This window comes from Neodiprion pinetum, chromosome 3 (genome assembly GCF_021155775.2).
Source record: "Neodiprion pinetum isolate iyNeoPine1 chromosome 3, iyNeoPine1.2, whole genome shotgun sequence".
Classification (NCBI taxonomy): Eukaryota; Metazoa; Arthropoda; class Insecta; order Hymenoptera; family Diprionidae; genus Neodiprion; species Neodiprion pinetum.
In genome coordinates this window covers 42296429-42314674 of record NC_060234.1, presented here as the reverse complement: position 1 = coordinate 42314674, position 18246 = coordinate 42296429, and the positions used below count along the sequence as shown (strand labels likewise).

General features: G+C 41.9%; 1 protein-coding gene across 1 annotated transcript; it reads left to right on the top strand.

Moving 5' to 3' along the window:
• The first annotated feature begins 841 nt into the window (after positions 1-841).
• On the top strand, positions 842-17689 carry LOC124215355 (serine protease inhibitor dipetalogastin). Its single transcript, XM_046618670.2, has 9 exons — positions 842-1132; positions 14479-14604; positions 14830-15139; positions 15235-15378; positions 15516-15689; positions 15776-15940; positions 16058-16180; positions 16791-16967; positions 17075-17689. The coding sequence occupies exons 1-9, from the start codon at positions 1078-1080 to the stop codon at positions 17304-17306; spliced, it is 1506 nt and encodes a 501-aa protein (XP_046474626.1). The 5' UTR covers positions 842-1077; the 3' UTR covers positions 17307-17689.
• Positions 17690-18246: the final 557 nt, after the last annotated feature.

Genomic DNA, 18246 nt, shown 5'->3' with positions numbered 1-18246 from the left:
CAATAACGATTGACCTTGACCTAAAATAGACGAAACTGTATGCAATCACTTATGGATCTTCACGGTGTCAGGTTTTGCACCAAGTTCTGTGCAGTCCAATTAGTCCAACGAGAAAAAAGTCACCTGAGACTTATATTCGAATGACTCGTGAAATCGACGAATTTCAGCGAGGTACATAACGAACGCGTATACATACTTCTGCAGTGAAGTGTATCGGTCTGAAAAAGCCTACCTTCAATTAAGTGTTTAACCGAGCAACATGTATAGTACATACCTACTATATGTATATCTCGCAGACATCACAGAGTAACAATTTTCAGTACCGGTGATGGCCGGTTCGCGCTGGCTCGTTGCAGTGGCCCAGAAACATTGGGCGCAACCAGCGTACGCGATACATGAGCGCGAGAGAATTCGATCGCGAGTCATTGGATGTGGTTCACTGGATGATAGCATAATGATGACGGGCAATCTGACGGGCAAGCCAAGGCGAGGTAGGAGCGTGCATCCGTGAGTACCTCTCGGCTGCAGGGAAGGGAGAAGACTGCAGGGTACCAATGCACCACGTCGTCGTTTGGATATGAACATGGCATGGACGTGGACATGAGCCTGGCAATAGTAATGGGAATACACCACGGGAGCCAAGAGGTGGAGGATTTACGCCACGGATGACGGTGAAGATGAGGATTAGAAAGGGAGGGAGAGATAGAGAAAGAGAGAGGGCGACTGTCGAGGAGAGCAGCAGAGAGCGAGGGAGAAATAGAGAGGGAGATCGAGCAGGGGTAGGGCAGGACAAGGTATAGACGTCAGAACAGTCGAGCTGTTTCCTTCAGTCGTTCGCCGACCTCGACACACAGCTGAGGTCGAAGAGGGCATCAATCCCTCCCTGTTGCCTCTTGCTCTTTCTCTGTCCGTCTCTTCTCTTCACAGTGTCACTATCTCCCTCGCTCACTAGCTCGTTTCGCACCAGAGCCCGCGGAGTTCCAAGTGTGCTGTTGGTTTTTTTTTTTGCTCGTTTTTTCTTCCTCTCCCCGTCTCGTCACCTGGACCAAACCCCAAACCCATCGAGGACCAAACGTCATGCGGTTCCAGTACATCGTCGGGGCATTCCTGCTGCTCTTCTGCTGTTTACATGGTTCGTATGTACCTACTACGTTACTTACTAACTCAGATTACTCACGCTGCACATCCATGTGCACACTGCAGTCAATTGGTTAGAATTCTAAGCATTTACTTCGTGTAATTCAGATTTGTATACATATACTTTGCGTTTTATTATTATAAATGCATCTGTGGAATCAGTTCATGTCCCGATTCCCGACAGAAATGTATTCGCGACGAAAGTCTTTATTGTCTGCTCTTCGTTGTTCTTCAACTCCACTTTGAATCACGATATAAATTTGTTATATTTGAAAGATCCAGCGTATTTTCATGGTTTTCGTTTTTTGTTCGTTTTAATGCCACTTTAATGTACGTTATATCTATGGAGTGAGGATCTTACTTCCTGTCATTGTCTTTTATGTCACTCGTGATCATAACGTCTTCCGTAATACCGGTCCCCAAGGACAGAGTCGGTAACGAAATTCATCATTACATGCGTCTATTTGAGAACACGATCGAACGCCACAAGTATCCGTGTTCTCCTCGCAAATTTCAAGACGAAAAAATCACATCTCGAATGATGAAAAAATTTACGACAACAAATCCATGGGGATACGCACAGCTTGCAGAAATAATCCACGAAATATGCAAATGGAATGGAATGGACGAAATGGACCGATCAGAACATTGACACGTAGAGTTTGGCAGCTGCTGCACCAAATGGGGCTCTGTAAAGAAAGAGAGCAAGAGACTCCAAGGGGAGGCCAAGGGGTTCCTCGAAGCCCTGGAGGCTTAAAGGCCTGAAGGTGTGAACGCGGAACGCGGACGCGGTGGAGTTGAAACGTTGAATTCGTAGGACTTTGTATGCACGGGTGACTGCAGCAGCTTCTTTCATCCCTTGATGTGAAAACCAACTGGTTAGAATCCCTTCATAAGAGATGCTAATGCGTACCCGCGGCCGGATAGCAACTATACGACGTACTCTTGACTATCTAAATCACCCGTACCTGTACGGAGGATGTAATGTTGATACGTTTTTACTCGTGGTCAAACTGTTCCTTAGGGTTGTACATTTATTAACCTTTTTTTTTTTTTCGAGGTGCCATTCGAAAAATTTGTGACGAATACGGAAAAAAGTGTCGTAAAACCTGGAGAAAGTAGGGAAATATTTAGAGGTCGCTATCAATTATTGTAATTTTTTTTATTTACTTTTATCTGTACAACTTACGGACTTATATACATATTAATTTATTTTTTTCGTATCGTGGTCCGAATAGCCATTGTTCATAAAAATCTGTACTGAAAACGAAATAGGGACATTAAAGTGATGCGATACTCCTATTTCGAGTGATGAGTGATTAATTGGACCACGATACGAAAAAAATAAACTAATATATATAAGCCCGTAAGGTGTACACATAAAAATAAGTAAACAATATTACAATAATTGGTAGTGATATCTAAATATATTGTCCTACCTCCTCCAGGTTTTACGACAAGTTTTTCAGTATTTGTCACAAATTTTTCGAGTGGCTCCTTGAAGAAAATTTTTCCACTGTACTATTACTACTGTGGTAATTTGCTCACGCAGGCATTTTGTATTCTCATTCTCATGATGCAGAATAATCGTCTTTTAATTCTATCAACGGCTGTATATGATTCTCCCTATGTATGATCCAAAAGAAGGTGAGTATACATGCATTCCTGTATACCAGAAACAGATTTCAATCGAACATCCTGTATGCATGTGAACACTGTACCTGCATACATTGTAGAAGATCGCAGAGGGAATCGGGGTAGTAAAGTTGGTACGAGATGAATAATGAACTTGGTCCGTTTGACATTTATATAGGTATGCAGTGCATACTTGATATACGTATGTACGTGCTATACGTGCCTTAGCCCATGAGAGCTGTTTCGATAGCATCTCTTAACGCAGACGTTTGCATCTCTGCGTGGTTCTTTTACTTTTTTCACCATGTTATGCTAGTCGGTATACAGTACCCATAAACCGTTGAACGTAAACTGAGATTCAAGTGATATCTGCATAACTTGCGCGAGATTCTTCGTTCAACTGAGCTAGTTATCTCTTACGTGCAGCTGTCCCATACCGAAGTGTCTGGATGCCGGTGATCTGAGCCTGGAAATTTTTTATTCATGCGAAGACGCGTGATGCTCCATTGGAACGTTCCCCGATAGCTGTAAAGAATCGTCGACGGTAAATTTCGGTCAGCTTGTTTTTCACACCTTTTTAATTACCTTACCCGTCTAAAGAACCTACGATTATATGGTGATAACCGTTTTATTAGTTGTTAATTTATTGAAAAAATCCGAAGTTCACCGTGGTATAAACGTAATCGCGGGCACAGAGCTAATATCACGTCTCGTCGTGATGGAGAATATGAGGACAATTTTCACTCGGACCTTTTCATTCGAACCGGTTGTGCGGCTTCTCCCCTCAAAATTTCATTCCAAATAAAATGATTAGTTGCTAAAGACGTCGGAGAACGGTGTAGGTACTCGCCGAAAGAAACCGCAAGCCTTAGTCATACCTCAAATCTCTGCTTCTCCGAGCAGTCAAACTGGTCCTTGTTGTAGTCTAGAGCTATAACCGAAAACATGATTTATTATACCGGTCGACAAAATTTCGTAACAAGGAACGTGCTTACTGATTTTTAAATACCTATTTACCCTAATTATAAAACCATATTTATTTTGATTCGATCAGGTCTAGTTTTTGTGTTATAACTACTACCATTAAAATTGAATATTTATCGTTTTTACTCACCTTTTTTTATTCAGTTTGTATTTTTTATTTTCTATAAATACCGGTTAGTTGGTTACAATAAATAACAAGAAACCCTGAATCAAAAAATATGTGTCGAAACGATGTTATGACACAAAAACTAGACTTGATCTAATCAAAATAAATATGGTTTTATAACGAGGCTAGATAGGTATTTCAAAATTAGTAAGCACCTTCCTCGTTACAAAATTTAGTTGATCAGTGTACTGTAACACCATAATTATGTACCCTCATTTTTTGTTCACGTAGACTTTATTTTTGGAAAAACTAAAAAAATCATTACAATAAAACGTTTCGTGTCTGAAATATCCTAATATCAATTCTATTACACTAAACCTTGTTCCTAATATAATCAGTTGAAAGTTTTCACGTTACACACAAAAAGTGAATTTTGTTTACCCAGTGTCATATCGAGTGTAAAAGCGGATATATCGAAAATTCACATGACTGGCTATAGAAGTTCATCTCGTTTATGGTGTAAGCATACCCTTTATAGTCGACCACGTAACAGGAGCACGTGTCTCGGGTAAGTTTGCAGGGGTGGGGTGAAAAAAAAAGGCGCGAACATAATCCACCCTTTCCGCAAACTTGCGGTCTTCGCAGGATCAGGATTTGTTTCGCGATCCACGGTTTTTGTCCAGACATCGTGACTTGGGTTACTTTGCTGACCCGGAGACCCACTGACTTAAACGTTCCACACTGAATTTAAATCACCTTGCCACCGCTGCCTCCTCTCATCTCTCTTCCTCTCCTTTTCTTTCTACACTTTCATCTCTTTCACCTCTATATTATTTCTTCCTTTTCCGTCGCGTTCTGGTCTCACGCTCCACATCCTCGCGTGTATGCATATTGTCTTACACCATTGAGAGCGAGGAACATGTAATATCAAATCCGTAGGAAGAGACAAATTGCACTGATTATCCATTCACACGGTCTATATTATTTACTTCGAGTGAGGCTCACGACGTAAAAAAAAAAAAATAAATAAAAAAGGTTTTCTTTCAAACAAGTTCTGAATGTTTTGCAAAATTGCCAACATTTCATTTCTAGTACCATGTATCCCAAAAATAAATTAAAGAAGGTATTGAAAAAGAACACACTGCGCATGTCCGATTGTTGAACAAAGGTGACGAAAGTAGGTGAATAGAATTTCAATAGAACATAATCCGAAGGAAAGCTAGATATAGCGAACACACTGAAAACTAAGAAAAGTATTAAAAAAAAACGTCACTGTCCGAGACGGAAAACTTAGTATCATGTCGATAGTTTCTCCAGACGAATAAAACGCACAAACCCTTGCCAAGATTTCTCCAATCAACCTATGCAAAAATGATTTTCCCGGGGAACATGATTTAGAATCAGCTCGTTAGAATTACATTAGAATTACATTAGGTAATTGCGAGTAGAAAGCTGCGGGTGCATCGAAGAGAAACCGAAGATTAATTTGTGCCACGTTGCTAATAACCTTTTCCCCTAACCTAATCTAATAAAGGACTAACAGATTAACCAACGTTCGCAAATGTAATTCATGCAATAAAACATCTTATAAACCAGTGTTGAATTTTGCGCGGCAATAAATAACGGTCAGAATCGGCGAGCCGATTGTAAGTGTCGGATGAAAGGGCGGCAGCATGGAGAGAGAACGCGCCTTACAATCTTCGCACCAAATTGATATTAATTATAGCAGTATGATAGAGAAAATAAACGAATTATCCGTCCGCCAATGAGAGTTCATCTATAGATAATTATGCCCGAGACTCGGGCACGGCAGCAGAACGTTATTTCCATTTCTTAGTTTCATTTTTTTTTTTTTTCTTCATTCGCACCTCTTTCTCTCTCAATCATAACGGGGTATTTTATGGACTGGACTATAAGTGCTGAATCTTGTTACAAAAATTCAACCGGTATGGGTGTGATGCGCTACGAATAATAATTAGTTATTCATTAGGCGTGGTTGATAATCTGGATGGGTCACGTATACGGTCGCGGTAAAGATACACTTGCACGAGAATGTACATTATTATTTCGAAAATAAACTATAATAATGGATATTAATTATTGTCCAGTGGATTTCTTTTCCTCTTTTACAATGCTCTGTGTGAGAATTGAGCACAAGTGAAACTCCCACATAGATACCTAGTAATTACACGTATAATACCTACAGTAGGTGAAAAAAAGGTGGACAGTTGTTTTCCGCTCGCAGACTGTCAGAGATTTCAAAGCGAGTGAATATCGACGGACAATCAGCTCATTCAATTTCCCATTGATCGACTCTAACGATCCATTCATCGAAGTTGTTGTTCCCATTTTCACACATTTATATCGGCTAATTTTTTCCCTATCTTCTGTCTCTTTTTATTCTCCAACTTTTTCACCATTCCCCTTTTCTTTTCTATTCCTAATCTTACTTTTCACGCACCACTTGCTTTGCCTTCCCGGACCTCTATCACTCTCGTTCGGGTCTGATTACTCTATATGCACACCTCTGTTTGTTTGTTGTTTCTTTTTTTGCTTTTTCTTTCTAATCTTCTTTCTGTTTTTTTCACCCTCATCACAAATAGAATACGTTTTCAATCAATTGTAACGGTGTACCTAAATTCCCCAAACATAGGTATATATAACACGAATAACAACTATTACGCCATACACGCATTGGGGCCAAAATCTTACTTTCCTCGCTCATTTCTAATTGTTTTTCCAACTGCGTGATGGTAAGTCTCCTCATTTTCCCCTCTCAAGTAGAGGATTCGAGATCGGCATCGTTTAAGTACATGATCGTGACCGACCGCATGATCAGCATTCTTTTAAACAGCCGGCGGTCAGTCGAAGCCCATATCGAGTCACGTACTCATGGTTGGGGCCACATCTATCATTCCGTAAATTAGATTAACTGTACGCTAAGCTAAATCCATGACTTTCCATGATATTACCGCGAACCTGGTGCGTCCAAGAATCCGCGACGTTGCGCCTCGAATAGCCGAACGGCAATCCTGACAACAGTCCTCGCTGCTTGGCCTTGAAACCTTGATACCATGGTCGTACCTTGCCTTTGCCGACACTTTGCGCACGCTCCTCCTGCTTCCTGGTTGTCGGTTTGTCGCGCGGGCACCGGGAGTAAACCGTTAAAAAATTTCGAATAACTCAACAGTCCTACTTTGAATATTTAACGAGTAGAGCCAAGATCAGCGCGCTGAAAGACAGAGAAAGAGGGAAAGACGCTAACACAGCTCGGGACCGACCACAAGCCACGCTGTTCCATTTTTCGTCGAAGCATTAACGCGTTCAGGTATATTCCTAACTGCACCCGCAGGCAGAGTCCGGTGTTTGCTTTTGTCTTTGGGACCAGAGGAATCGCAGTATCCACGTTCGTCGCAAGGTTCCGATACATGTAGCTTGCTTTTTTATAAGGTACGACTTGAAAAATTTGTGATACGTATTGAAAAAAAACTGTCTTAAAACCACGAGGATGTAGGAAAATATTTAGAGGTCACTACGAATTATTGTAATATTTTTTATTTATTTTTAAGTGTACACCTTACGAACTTAAATGTATATACATTAGTTTGTTTATTTATTTTTTTTATGGTGGTCCAATTAATCGTTCACTAATCAACAGCAAACTGCGCGTAACAATTCCGCAGTTTTTTGTTCTTGACCTTTATCCGAAAGATTAATCGCCTCGGAGAGATTTGTTGAATAACAGTTTTTGTTACCGAAATAGAAGTATCGCATCACCTTAATGTCCCTATTTCAGTACTGATTTTTACTAACAATTATTAATTGGATCATGATACGAAAAAAATAAGCATATTATACACAAGCCGGCAAGGTATACACATAAAATTGTATAAGAAATATTACAGAAATTGGTAGTGAACTCTACATATTTTCCTACTTCTTCGAGGTGTTACAAAAATTTTTTTACAGTATTTCTCACAAATTTTTCGAGTGGCACCTGAAAAAAAAAAGTTAAAAAATGAAACACCCTAATGTAGCTACATTTGTGCACAGCCAACTCTCGACCTTCTTGATATCAGCCTCATGATATTTTTTATTCAAGTTAGATCTGTATCACTGCTACTGGGTTTCAAAGTATTTCACCCCGATACTATGGTTAGAAATTTTTCGACTGTAGGACAACAGTCTTCTTGCGTTCATTCTTCCTTCTCGAGAACAGCGAGTCGATAATATCCGCAACACCCTGCAGTGGAGTGCGTTTCAAATTGTCAACCTCTCCAGCATGTTTCCAATTCGTCCTCATCTTATGGAAGCCTGCGTCTTCGAATGCCGGATCAACTCGGATATGTCACTAAAAGTCCACCGTCTCATCGTAGAATTAATGTGTAAATTCGAGTAACTGCAAAGGTCTTCATTTGCTCACGACTAGTTCCATGCAATGACCCTGCGAAAATACTCTATCCAACATTGCACAATGTTAACGGTGTCCGATATCAACAGGTTATACGAACGGTCCAGAAAACTTGCCTGCTTCTCAAATAACATCAATACGACCAAATGCTTTCAATGATTACCGGTTAATGCGGCTGGAACTTCGTTGCGGTGTGTAGACGACGTACTAAGGCTTGGATGTTGAAATTAGTTTCTATCATGGTCTGGAAATTGAAACCCATGCGTTCGCCCCGAAGGCAACATAGGTATAAGACACTGCATGTACGCACTTCTTGGGGCATGCAAAATATGTACACATAGATTCAGTCTTCAGCGTTTGGATCTTTTATGATCACTTGCGTCCCAGATTTCTCTGGCGTACTTGTAATTTACCTACATGCGTGTGTATTGTATACGTGTGCCCACATATATGACACGTGTTGTGGATGTATTGTAAGGAGTTTTGCCGATGCCCCGCGTATCTGTTACTTGCGTCCAGCTATATAATTAGGTCTCTCGTAGACCGTATGTTTCGTTCCGCAGTATGGATTTCTCGGCTTTTATGATTTACTATCCCGCGAGCAATTCGTAATCCGTAAACGAGAAGCGACAAAAACTCTGGTCGCCTATCAGAAGAGATGAAAATACGTTAAAACACAACCTGCAGCTGGATAATGACGGAGAATTAACCACCGCATGTATGCATAACCTTTGTTTGGTACCAACTGCAAACCTTCGGCGGATGTACAAGTTAACCCTGCGTTATTCTTCTTTGCAGTAAATATGGCCATTATATTGGAACCCTCATTAACTTTTTACAACGAGCAAGAACTACTTCCTAATCACATGTTCCAATGAATGTCAGCTTTAGACAAACCACGCAAGAACAGGGTGGTTGATGCACTTTTCAACTCAATCGATCGATCGTAAAAGTGCCATTAAAGACTGCAAAATGAAGTCTAAACATGTTCGAGAATCACAGCGTCAAAAGCCGCATTGACTAATGTAATTGTTCGACGATTTCGCGCAGTTCGATAGGAAAGCAGGACTATATGTATGTTTTTCCAGTTGATCCAATGAACATTGAGAAGCGTTAACGGCTCTTCCCTGTTGGTCAATTATTCACAATCAGTAACAGATTCGTATTCTGCGAAGTATCACCGAGACCTGCAGTGTCATTCAACTGATTGATGTCGCGAAGTCACGCGAATCGAAAAACAGCGTTAGCTATCTCGAGTCGTTATAATTGCGTGGTTCTCGAGAAAATCACCGTCACAATTGGCGGGTCGTTTACACTAGGGGATTTTGACTCGCTGTATTTCTGACGAACTAACGGCCGCTTCTCGGGCATAGGACACTTCGTTGTAATTAGTCTATATAGATTGTCGAGAGATATACAAGTATCTGGCGTGAGCAGTATTCCAGAGCAGGAAATATTCATTTCCTGTTATTTCAGTCGATGTTATTTATTTTCAATGACGTGTAGAGTGCCGCTGGAAGCATATCTGTAACTATGCGGCAGGAGGCAGCATTACTTTCTATAATACCCTCTATCCATGCTAGTCTCTCGACGTTGGTTACACTCGTTAATCTTCCGATTAAGGGCGCGGTCCCGCTCTCTATCAGTAAGCTTGCTTGGCCTCCTTAGCTCCAGGTATGCCTCCATTCCTTCTTCTCCTTTGTACTTGTTACTCTACTTTGAGCTTGATAATTAGCGAACTGATGATAATCCGTGTATGCAGCTACGTGCCCGCCTTCGTATAACGGGGTACACGGTCGTTAAGCTCCAAGGTGTTGTCTCTCGTCGCGCTTATTCGCCCCATGTTCCTTGCCTTACCCGCCTCGTATATATCACCCCGCATGCCGGTTCCAGCCACGGTCTTGATAGTTTTATATCACCGTAAAACAATGCCCCACAAGGAAGCGAGATTTTAACTATACCGGTAGTCTTCGCCTCCCGCCGCATTGTGCCGTTGCAGAAATCACATGTTGTATACGTACAATAACGTATTATGTGCACAGTCTGCATAGTCATGGGCAATAGCGTCGTTAACATGAACTGGGTGCCTTCACCTGAATTGAGGTGAGTCTGCATTATTGTCAAGCTGCAACAGGCGTCGGTGTGAGAAAGTATTCGTGAACCACCAATGAGACAATAGGTAACGTCTTGGCTTTCCACCCATTCCTGACAATGAGACAATTATTCTGTACAAGCATGGTATATTGGTACAGAGTTATGAAACCTTGTCAACTGGGCCATGTCCAAGGAATTTGATTTGGTCAACGACGACGGAAGTAAGATACGTATACTCTAAACTTATGAACCCTGATTCCATCAAGGAGGGCGGATTTTTTTAAACAATTATTGAACCTCTTCTTTCAAGTGGTTTGCCAATAGTTTCTCTCTCTCGGTCATTCTCTTCCACCCTCTGCTTGCTTGTTAAAAGCTTCTCCTCCCCATCTCATACTGGCAGATAGATGCGGACAATTGTACGCGTGAGTAGTAAGTACGTGTACAATTTCCTCGGCATTGTTAGCCTATCAGAGGTCAGACAGTACTGATTGATTAATTCATTTCGAACCGTGCGACTTAGGCGGATTTATACCTTGACGCCTTCAGATTATAGCTCCGAATAATCGAATATCCGCGTACCCGTGACAAATTCTCTCTTCTGACTTTGCCACCTCGCACTTAAAGTGATTCCGTTGATTGCGCAACAACCTCCCAGAGCGTGGTTGTTATATCATTGAACCCGACTTTTTTGCTGCTTGAGGATACTTTATTATTTCGACATCGCAATGAACCGTAATACACCCAGTTTTCCCAAATTCAAATCCAATAAGTACCTTACTTAAAAGTTCCTTACTTTTCTACAACTGATCGAGGATCAAACGACCATAAAATCCGAGAGCATAACGCCACGGTCAAAATGATTTGACAAAATGACATTCATCATCTCAAATTCGAACTTCACCTCGAGGCATATGTATACTCTAAGTCTTCGCATGGATGTAATTTAGAAGTGCATGTATCGCGATATCGCTGCCATGTATCTCTTGAGTAATAACAAAACGTGTAAAAAAATCTAGGCAATGGAATTCAACGGTGTCCCGGAGCCAGGAGATAATGCTTATCGACTTGCAAGATCAACGGCGTCCTCGAGCTGCCGTTGGGCGGTCTCGTGTTCTCTCTCGCTTTAGAATGGATCCCCTCGTTCATTTCTGCATGAATATGCAGACACGAAATGATTTATGTAAAATCATCGAGGTTTCCTCTATACGCCAGCTCACTCTTTTTTACACCCAATCGGAGAGTAAAAAAAATAAACTAATCATCGACTTCTCCTCGTTCGCGAATGGTAGCGCACCAAATTCCCCCAAAACGAATCAAATTAGTCAAATATCTTGCGACCGTTACGTGACCCGATCCAAGTCGAAGGCCTCACCACGGAATTACCCCGAATCAGTAATTGTCCGCAAACCAGTTGGACTGCATCAGACGTATTAAGGTCATGCAGTACACCTTTCTTTACCGACCGAGCAAACTCACCCTTTTCCCTATTAATTAACTAATGTAGGAAGAAAACGGGTGAGTTTGCTCGGTCGGTAAAGAAAGGATTACTGCATGACCTTAAGCCTCGGTTTCCTAATACGCGGCAAAACTTACACCTTGGATACACAACTCGCCGATTAAATATATTTACAGATGCACGCATAACTCTGATATACTTATACGCCCGAGGCTGGTCCAGGTAAGCGACGAATGCTGTTGACCTACCGGTTGATCACTGGACCGTGAAGCCCGCGACATGTGCTTGGGGTCCCAGTAAATCACTCTTCTTCACATACGAACGTCGCCGCGCGTTATAGCCAATACATTTCTGCGCACAGTTCGTGTGTATAATGGACCGGAAATAACGACGACCGTTCCATTAGAATCTCACGCTTATAACTGTGCACACAGAGTGTGTGTACGTTTCTCTTCTAATTTCTTTCGCGATACCGTTTCACCAATTTTTTTATTTCTTACGTCTTTTCGATCGCTGCACTGGCAATAACAACACCTACGGACTACTGTCATGTAGGTGATCTTGTCGTCGTTGTGTTCGTGCGTATATGTGTATAATATATGTACAGGAAACGTCAGTGTTTTCGAGAATTAAAGTGCGGTTAATGCATTGACCCGTAACTCGAATCATCGCCAGGTGGCACACATACATATATACATTATAATTTTACGGCACATGAACGGTATCCCCCGAATTTTGGAACTATGATACTTCTCGGACTCTCGGAAGTTTACAGTTCGGTACGTACGGTTAACGAGCTAACTTCGTTAACTTCGAATATCCATTTCCACGAAACTGTTGCTGCCCGCACTGACATATGTTGGAAATGTACTTTTAGGGACTAGCGTGCATTCAGAGATTTTTAAATAAAATATAGCAACTCCCATGACACCTGTTTGGTAGGCTTCCCAAGCGTGATCTTCATACCCTGCATAGCTCAAAATATACAGGAAACTTTGGCTCTCATGGTTCGGTAGAGTTGAAGTATAAACATCCATCAGAGATGAAGTGACAGCATCATTCGTCTGAAATCTTTCCTAGAATCACGTCACGTGGAATGTTGAATGACAAGTCTCGTGGAAACAATAACCGCTTTCCATGATAAAAGAAGTGCTTCGGAATTACGTATATCATGCCCTAAATTTTATCGCTTTTGAGACAATTACTTCTTGGATTCAAATTCAAATCCGAAAACGCTCGCAGAACAATGAATAAACGTGTTAACGGTACGGGCTGTATATTCCGAACAACCTTTGTAGGACATCTAGAATTCTAGCCACGACGGTGACGGTGGCAGGTTGATATACAGAAGAAAAAATGACAATTAAAAGAATGTAAAATATTTGGTATTCAGGTCGTGAGAAAAATGCCTTACATGCAAAACTGTTACTGTAAAGTTCGATTTACCTGTTATAGGCTGAAATTCTCATACTTCAACGTGCATTCCGCAATTCTACTATACATATACCCATACGGAATATTTTATCGCAATGTATTCAGACATTCCAGTATATGTAGAGTTTAATCCGGGATTCCCTGATTCACAAGTCCAGCGACACGGACAACGAGTCGGGGCTGTTATCGTGGTCAACCAGGCGGTTACAATACTTGCAAGCAATTCAACCGGAACATACGATTAAGCTACCAGGGATTGCCATCTTCTTTTTCAACAGCTATCGCTGATGAGGTGCGGCACACTCGCTGGTCCGTGTCGTTCATCGGTTCGATCTATAAGGCAACCCCCAATGCATTCACGGTATGTTTGGTCATACACCATAGGTATACACTAGGATGGTTCTTTTATGGGGTAAAAAAAAAAATTCGTAACAGAACCTGTCAAATCGGTTCCAAATGGTGAAAAAAAAAATCCCTCATTTTTTCAGATTTTTATTTCATTCCCTTAGTCTCCCTTCGTCCCCATATAAGAATTACCCATACACGCAAAGATATGTATATGGTATCTGAATGTCCGCAATCTATGCGGGTGTATCGCAAGCCAACCGAAACCGAAGCTCACGATTATACTTATAGGCATCATATCTATTTACACGCTCGCTGGGACGTAACGAATACCGATGTACACATATACGCAATTATACACCGATGAAGGGAGTGCGAAAATGTCGGTTAATCAAGCCACAGATATGACGCGATACGTAATTGGAAATTATACCCGCCGACGTATGATCTGTATGGGTATAATTACGTGTTAATAGGCGGTGATGGTTCAGCCTCGTACTTATCAACAGATGAGATACCTATCACGCAATGCCATGCCTCGTTATGCTTATTACTGGTGGCTGAACCCTTATATCATGTACCGAACTGCTAAGCCAATTATAGCAAGACTTTTTTTTGTCAATTATGTTGGTATGCGATCTTTGCATGTACACAACTTTGAATTCCTCGATGCGAATTGTCGATGATAATTGAGCGTTATCTTACACCGTCACAGAGTACGACGAACTCTGTGACTGCCGGATACTAAAAGCGACACTTTACCTATGGCGCCATAACAACTTCAAACGCCTTTCTACAGGAAGACTGATTTCTGTGAACCGTAATTTCCGACCATCCCGCACATCGTATAACGCCTTTCAATAATTTTGCTTCCAGATTACGTAGCGGAAGGTGCGACGAATTGTCCCAGAATATGTCCGCCGAGCGGAGAACCGGTATGTGGAAGCGACGATGTCATTTATGCCTCCCAGTGCGACATGCGGAAAAAAATGTGCGGCAAAGGTAGGCGCCATCGATTATTCCGCCTTGTGGCGCAGGAATTTCCTTAAAAAACAAAAAATTACAACAAACCTGTGAACCTTAATAACTCAATACATCATCTTCTGCAAATATTGCAAATTGCCGACTCGCAACAAGGCTCCAAGTATCAAGTCGGAAGAGATATGATAGTTACCGGATAGTCAATTAACTTTAGACTGTGTTTGATTTTAATTTCATCTTCTTCAGGGGTGACCGTTTCCAAGGAGAAATCAGCCTGTCTGAGGTCTTCCGGTAGCAAATGCGAGCATCGTTGTCCGGGCGATTCGGACGCAGTTTGCGGCACCGACGGGCGTACCTACTTGAACAAGTGCATGTTGCGGGTCGAGATATGCAGAGTTGGGATCGAGCTTTCGCACTTGGGTCCATGCAACAACATCTCGGCACACAGGGAGAATTGCCCAGTATCCTGTGATCTGGCCCCACTGGACGGGCCGATTTGCGGCAGCGATGGAAACGTCTACAAGTCTACGTGCCAGATGAAACTCCTCACCTGCGGGTGAGTCGCCGTTTGACGAAGACGTAAAGGGTGATCGGAAATATTATAGTTGTAAGAGTATGCTAACCTTTGCACATCTTTAACATCCCATACAGACAAGGTGTCGTGCGAACGAACAAAAAACACTGTCAAACTACACGGCACTGTAGAGAATCCTGCTGGAGAGGTGCCAAACCAGCTTGTGGAAGCGACGGAATTCTCTACTCGAACACTTGCAAAATGCGGGCGAAAAATTGCGGGTACGATTCTCCATTACCTCATAATCTTATCCCCTCCGAGTTAATGGCTTCCGCTTTTTATCGTTGGTGTGGAAAAAGTCTAGACCGTGTTTTAACACCATAAGGCTTATGAATGTGGGGTACCGATTTCTTTGCAGCAAGCACGTGTTCGAGGTGCCAATGTCATTCTGTGTGTCTCGGGAACGGACAGCCGGTGGAAATTTGCCCACAACGTGCCCGTTGGACTGCAATAACGAACCGGAAACACCCGTCTGCGGATCGGACGGAGGCATATATCGGAATGAATGCGAGATGCAGATGCTGAATTGCGGGTTTGTATCGAATTGATGTTTCGCACCCAAGCGATTAAAGACTTTTCACCTGTTTGCTCGACCTTCATCTTCATAAAATCCAACAGACAATCTAGAAGAAAGGTGACCAAGGCTGACTTCGAGAAGTGTCGACCACGGTTAAACAAGTGTATGAAACAACAGCAGAGGTGCGTCGATGAGGATGACCCAGTTTGCGGCAGTGACGCCAACACATATCCAAACCAGTGTCGACTCAACGTCGCGATTTGCCTGTAAGACCTTACTCTGCACTGTTTGAATTAAGTAACGCTCCTTGACAGCTCGTCGTCAGACCTGCACCGAAGTCGGTCGCACTATCCAATAACGATTGCAAAATCAATCGGTTTCAGGAAAGGAATCCAGCTGGCTCACGTCGGACAGTGCACAGCCTTGAAGGAAGTGGAAAATTGCCCGGAAGACTGCAGCGAAGTTGTAGAGGAGCCCGTTTGTGGAAGCGACGGCAATGTTTATAGGTAGAATAATTTGTTTATTGCTCTATTTACATTTCACTCTGACGAGGAAGGTATCCCAGGTCGATCTCTCCGATTTTACTTTTTTTGCAATATGTTACAGTAGACTCAAAACTAAGCGACACGTATTTTTTTTTATCTGCTATTAAACACTCTAAGGGGGTGAAATCACCCTTCAAAGTGAGGCGTGTCAAGGGTCGATTTGGCAGTTTCACCCACAAGAACGTAATATTTTTTAACCAATCCACTTGGAAAAGTTTTCTCGCAACGAGAATTGAAAAATATAATTTTCTCAATTGAAAAAGAAAACTGCCAAACCTTCCCTTGACATGCTTTACTTTGGAGGGTCGTTTCACTCCCTTGAAGTGTTTAATGGCGGATAAATAAAAATATGTGTCGGTTAGTTTTTAGTCTACTATAACTTATTACAAAAGAAATCTAATCGGGGAGATCGACCTGGGGTATCTTCCTTGTTAGTGCATCTTTGAGAACTTTTGTACAGTCTGAACACAACCGATGATCAGCGTTTTAATCCTGCGATCGAAGCATCATTTTATCCCTGTTCCACGTGTATTATAGTCATACCGCAAATTAATCATAAAACACGTTACAGATCAACGTGCCATTTGCGGCGAGACACTTGCGGTCAACGTGTCGTTCCAGTCCCTGCTCAACACTGCCCCACAACGGCGCTGTGCAATCAAGTTTGCGAAGGAGACCGGCAATTCGTGTGTGGCTCGGACAACAAGCTTTACAGGAACGAGTGTGAGATGAAACGGGATAATTGCGGGTGAGTCGATCGTAACTGATCTTTATTTGCGAAAATTTTCACCCAGGGGTCAGTTCCCTGAAGCTCCAGTCCCTCACCAGCGTTCATTATTTTCGTTCACGCCGTAGGAAGCACGTCTACGTCGTGCCGATGAAACGGTGCCTTCAAGGATTTTCTTTTCGTGGATGCCAAAAAATCTGCCCCCCTTACTACGATCCTGTCTGCGGCACTGACGGCATGACCTACAGCAACGAGTGCTTCCTAGAGATTGAAAATTGCCGCAGTCGAAGTCTCGTCACGAAAAAGTACCACGGTGTATGCGGCCAGCCCACCGAGGAGCCAAAAAATTATCTGTACTAGGACTTACACTTGAGGAGCCCGTGAGAGGAACTCGAACGCGATTCGCCGTTAGATGGGATGAATTTCTACATGCCGATATAACCGCGAATTATCAATCTGCGCAACGCGCATAGAATGCAAACTGTGTTTTCTGCCGGATGTATTCGTAACGTCATAAGATAATTAAGTGATATTGGATGTGTTACTGGAATCAGGGGACAGAACCATCGCGCTTGCCTGTCGAATAATCAACACCATTCTTGTTGGTGTATTAAATATCAGTTTTTAGTAAGTTCAATTGTTATAGGTGGATACGACAGGTTTCCCGCAGGAGTGATTACTATATGACACGTGGGTAAGCGTATGCCGACAATTGAGGAAAGATAATGAAATTTACGAGTTTATCAAATCTTTTTGGCGCATTTAGCATATCTTTAATCAATGCTGGCTGGTTGAACTTTCTTTTTTTATATCGACAATTAATTTTCGAATATTTCGCTTATTTCAATCTGCTAGAGCACTTCGGGACCGTTCAGAAATACCTGAAAAATGTGTTGATTTTGCGAAATTGTTGAAAATTGAGATAAGTTTACATTGGAGCTAATATTTTTCCTTAAAGCTTCAGTTCGATAGACAATCAGCTCAGGCATTATGCTTGGAAAAATATAAGAAAGCGCACGAAACTCATATTTTTATAACGCATTATACACCCCTGTACTAATTATACTTTCAAACGCTTTCACCCACGGCAACGCGACGTGCCAAGAATGAGCGTAAATCCCATCAAATAGTAGAGGGTATACCTATAAAGCGTGGATTCATTACACATAGGTAGGTATACACCAATGTATACACATATCAAAGGTAAATGATATTTTTCGTAAATATATTAGCACGACTCTATTGTTATTTATTGTAGTATAAATAAGGTACTGAATACTAGGACATAAACCATTATAAG

Bases quoted from the DNA above. Each gene is read 5' to 3' on its own strand.
- LOC124215355 (XM_046618670.2), top strand. From the start codon at position 1,078: ATGCGGTTCCAGTACATCGTCGGGGCATTCCTGCTGCTCTTCTGCTGT. The intron at 15,140-15,234 runs GTGAGTCGCCGT...CATCCCATACAG, and splicing joins ATGAAACTCCTCACCTGCGG to ACAAGGTGTCGTGCGAACGA. The intron at 16,968-17,074 runs GTGAGTCGATCG...TTCACGCCGTAG, and splicing joins ATGAAACGGGATAATTGCGG to GAAGCACGTCTACGTCGTGC.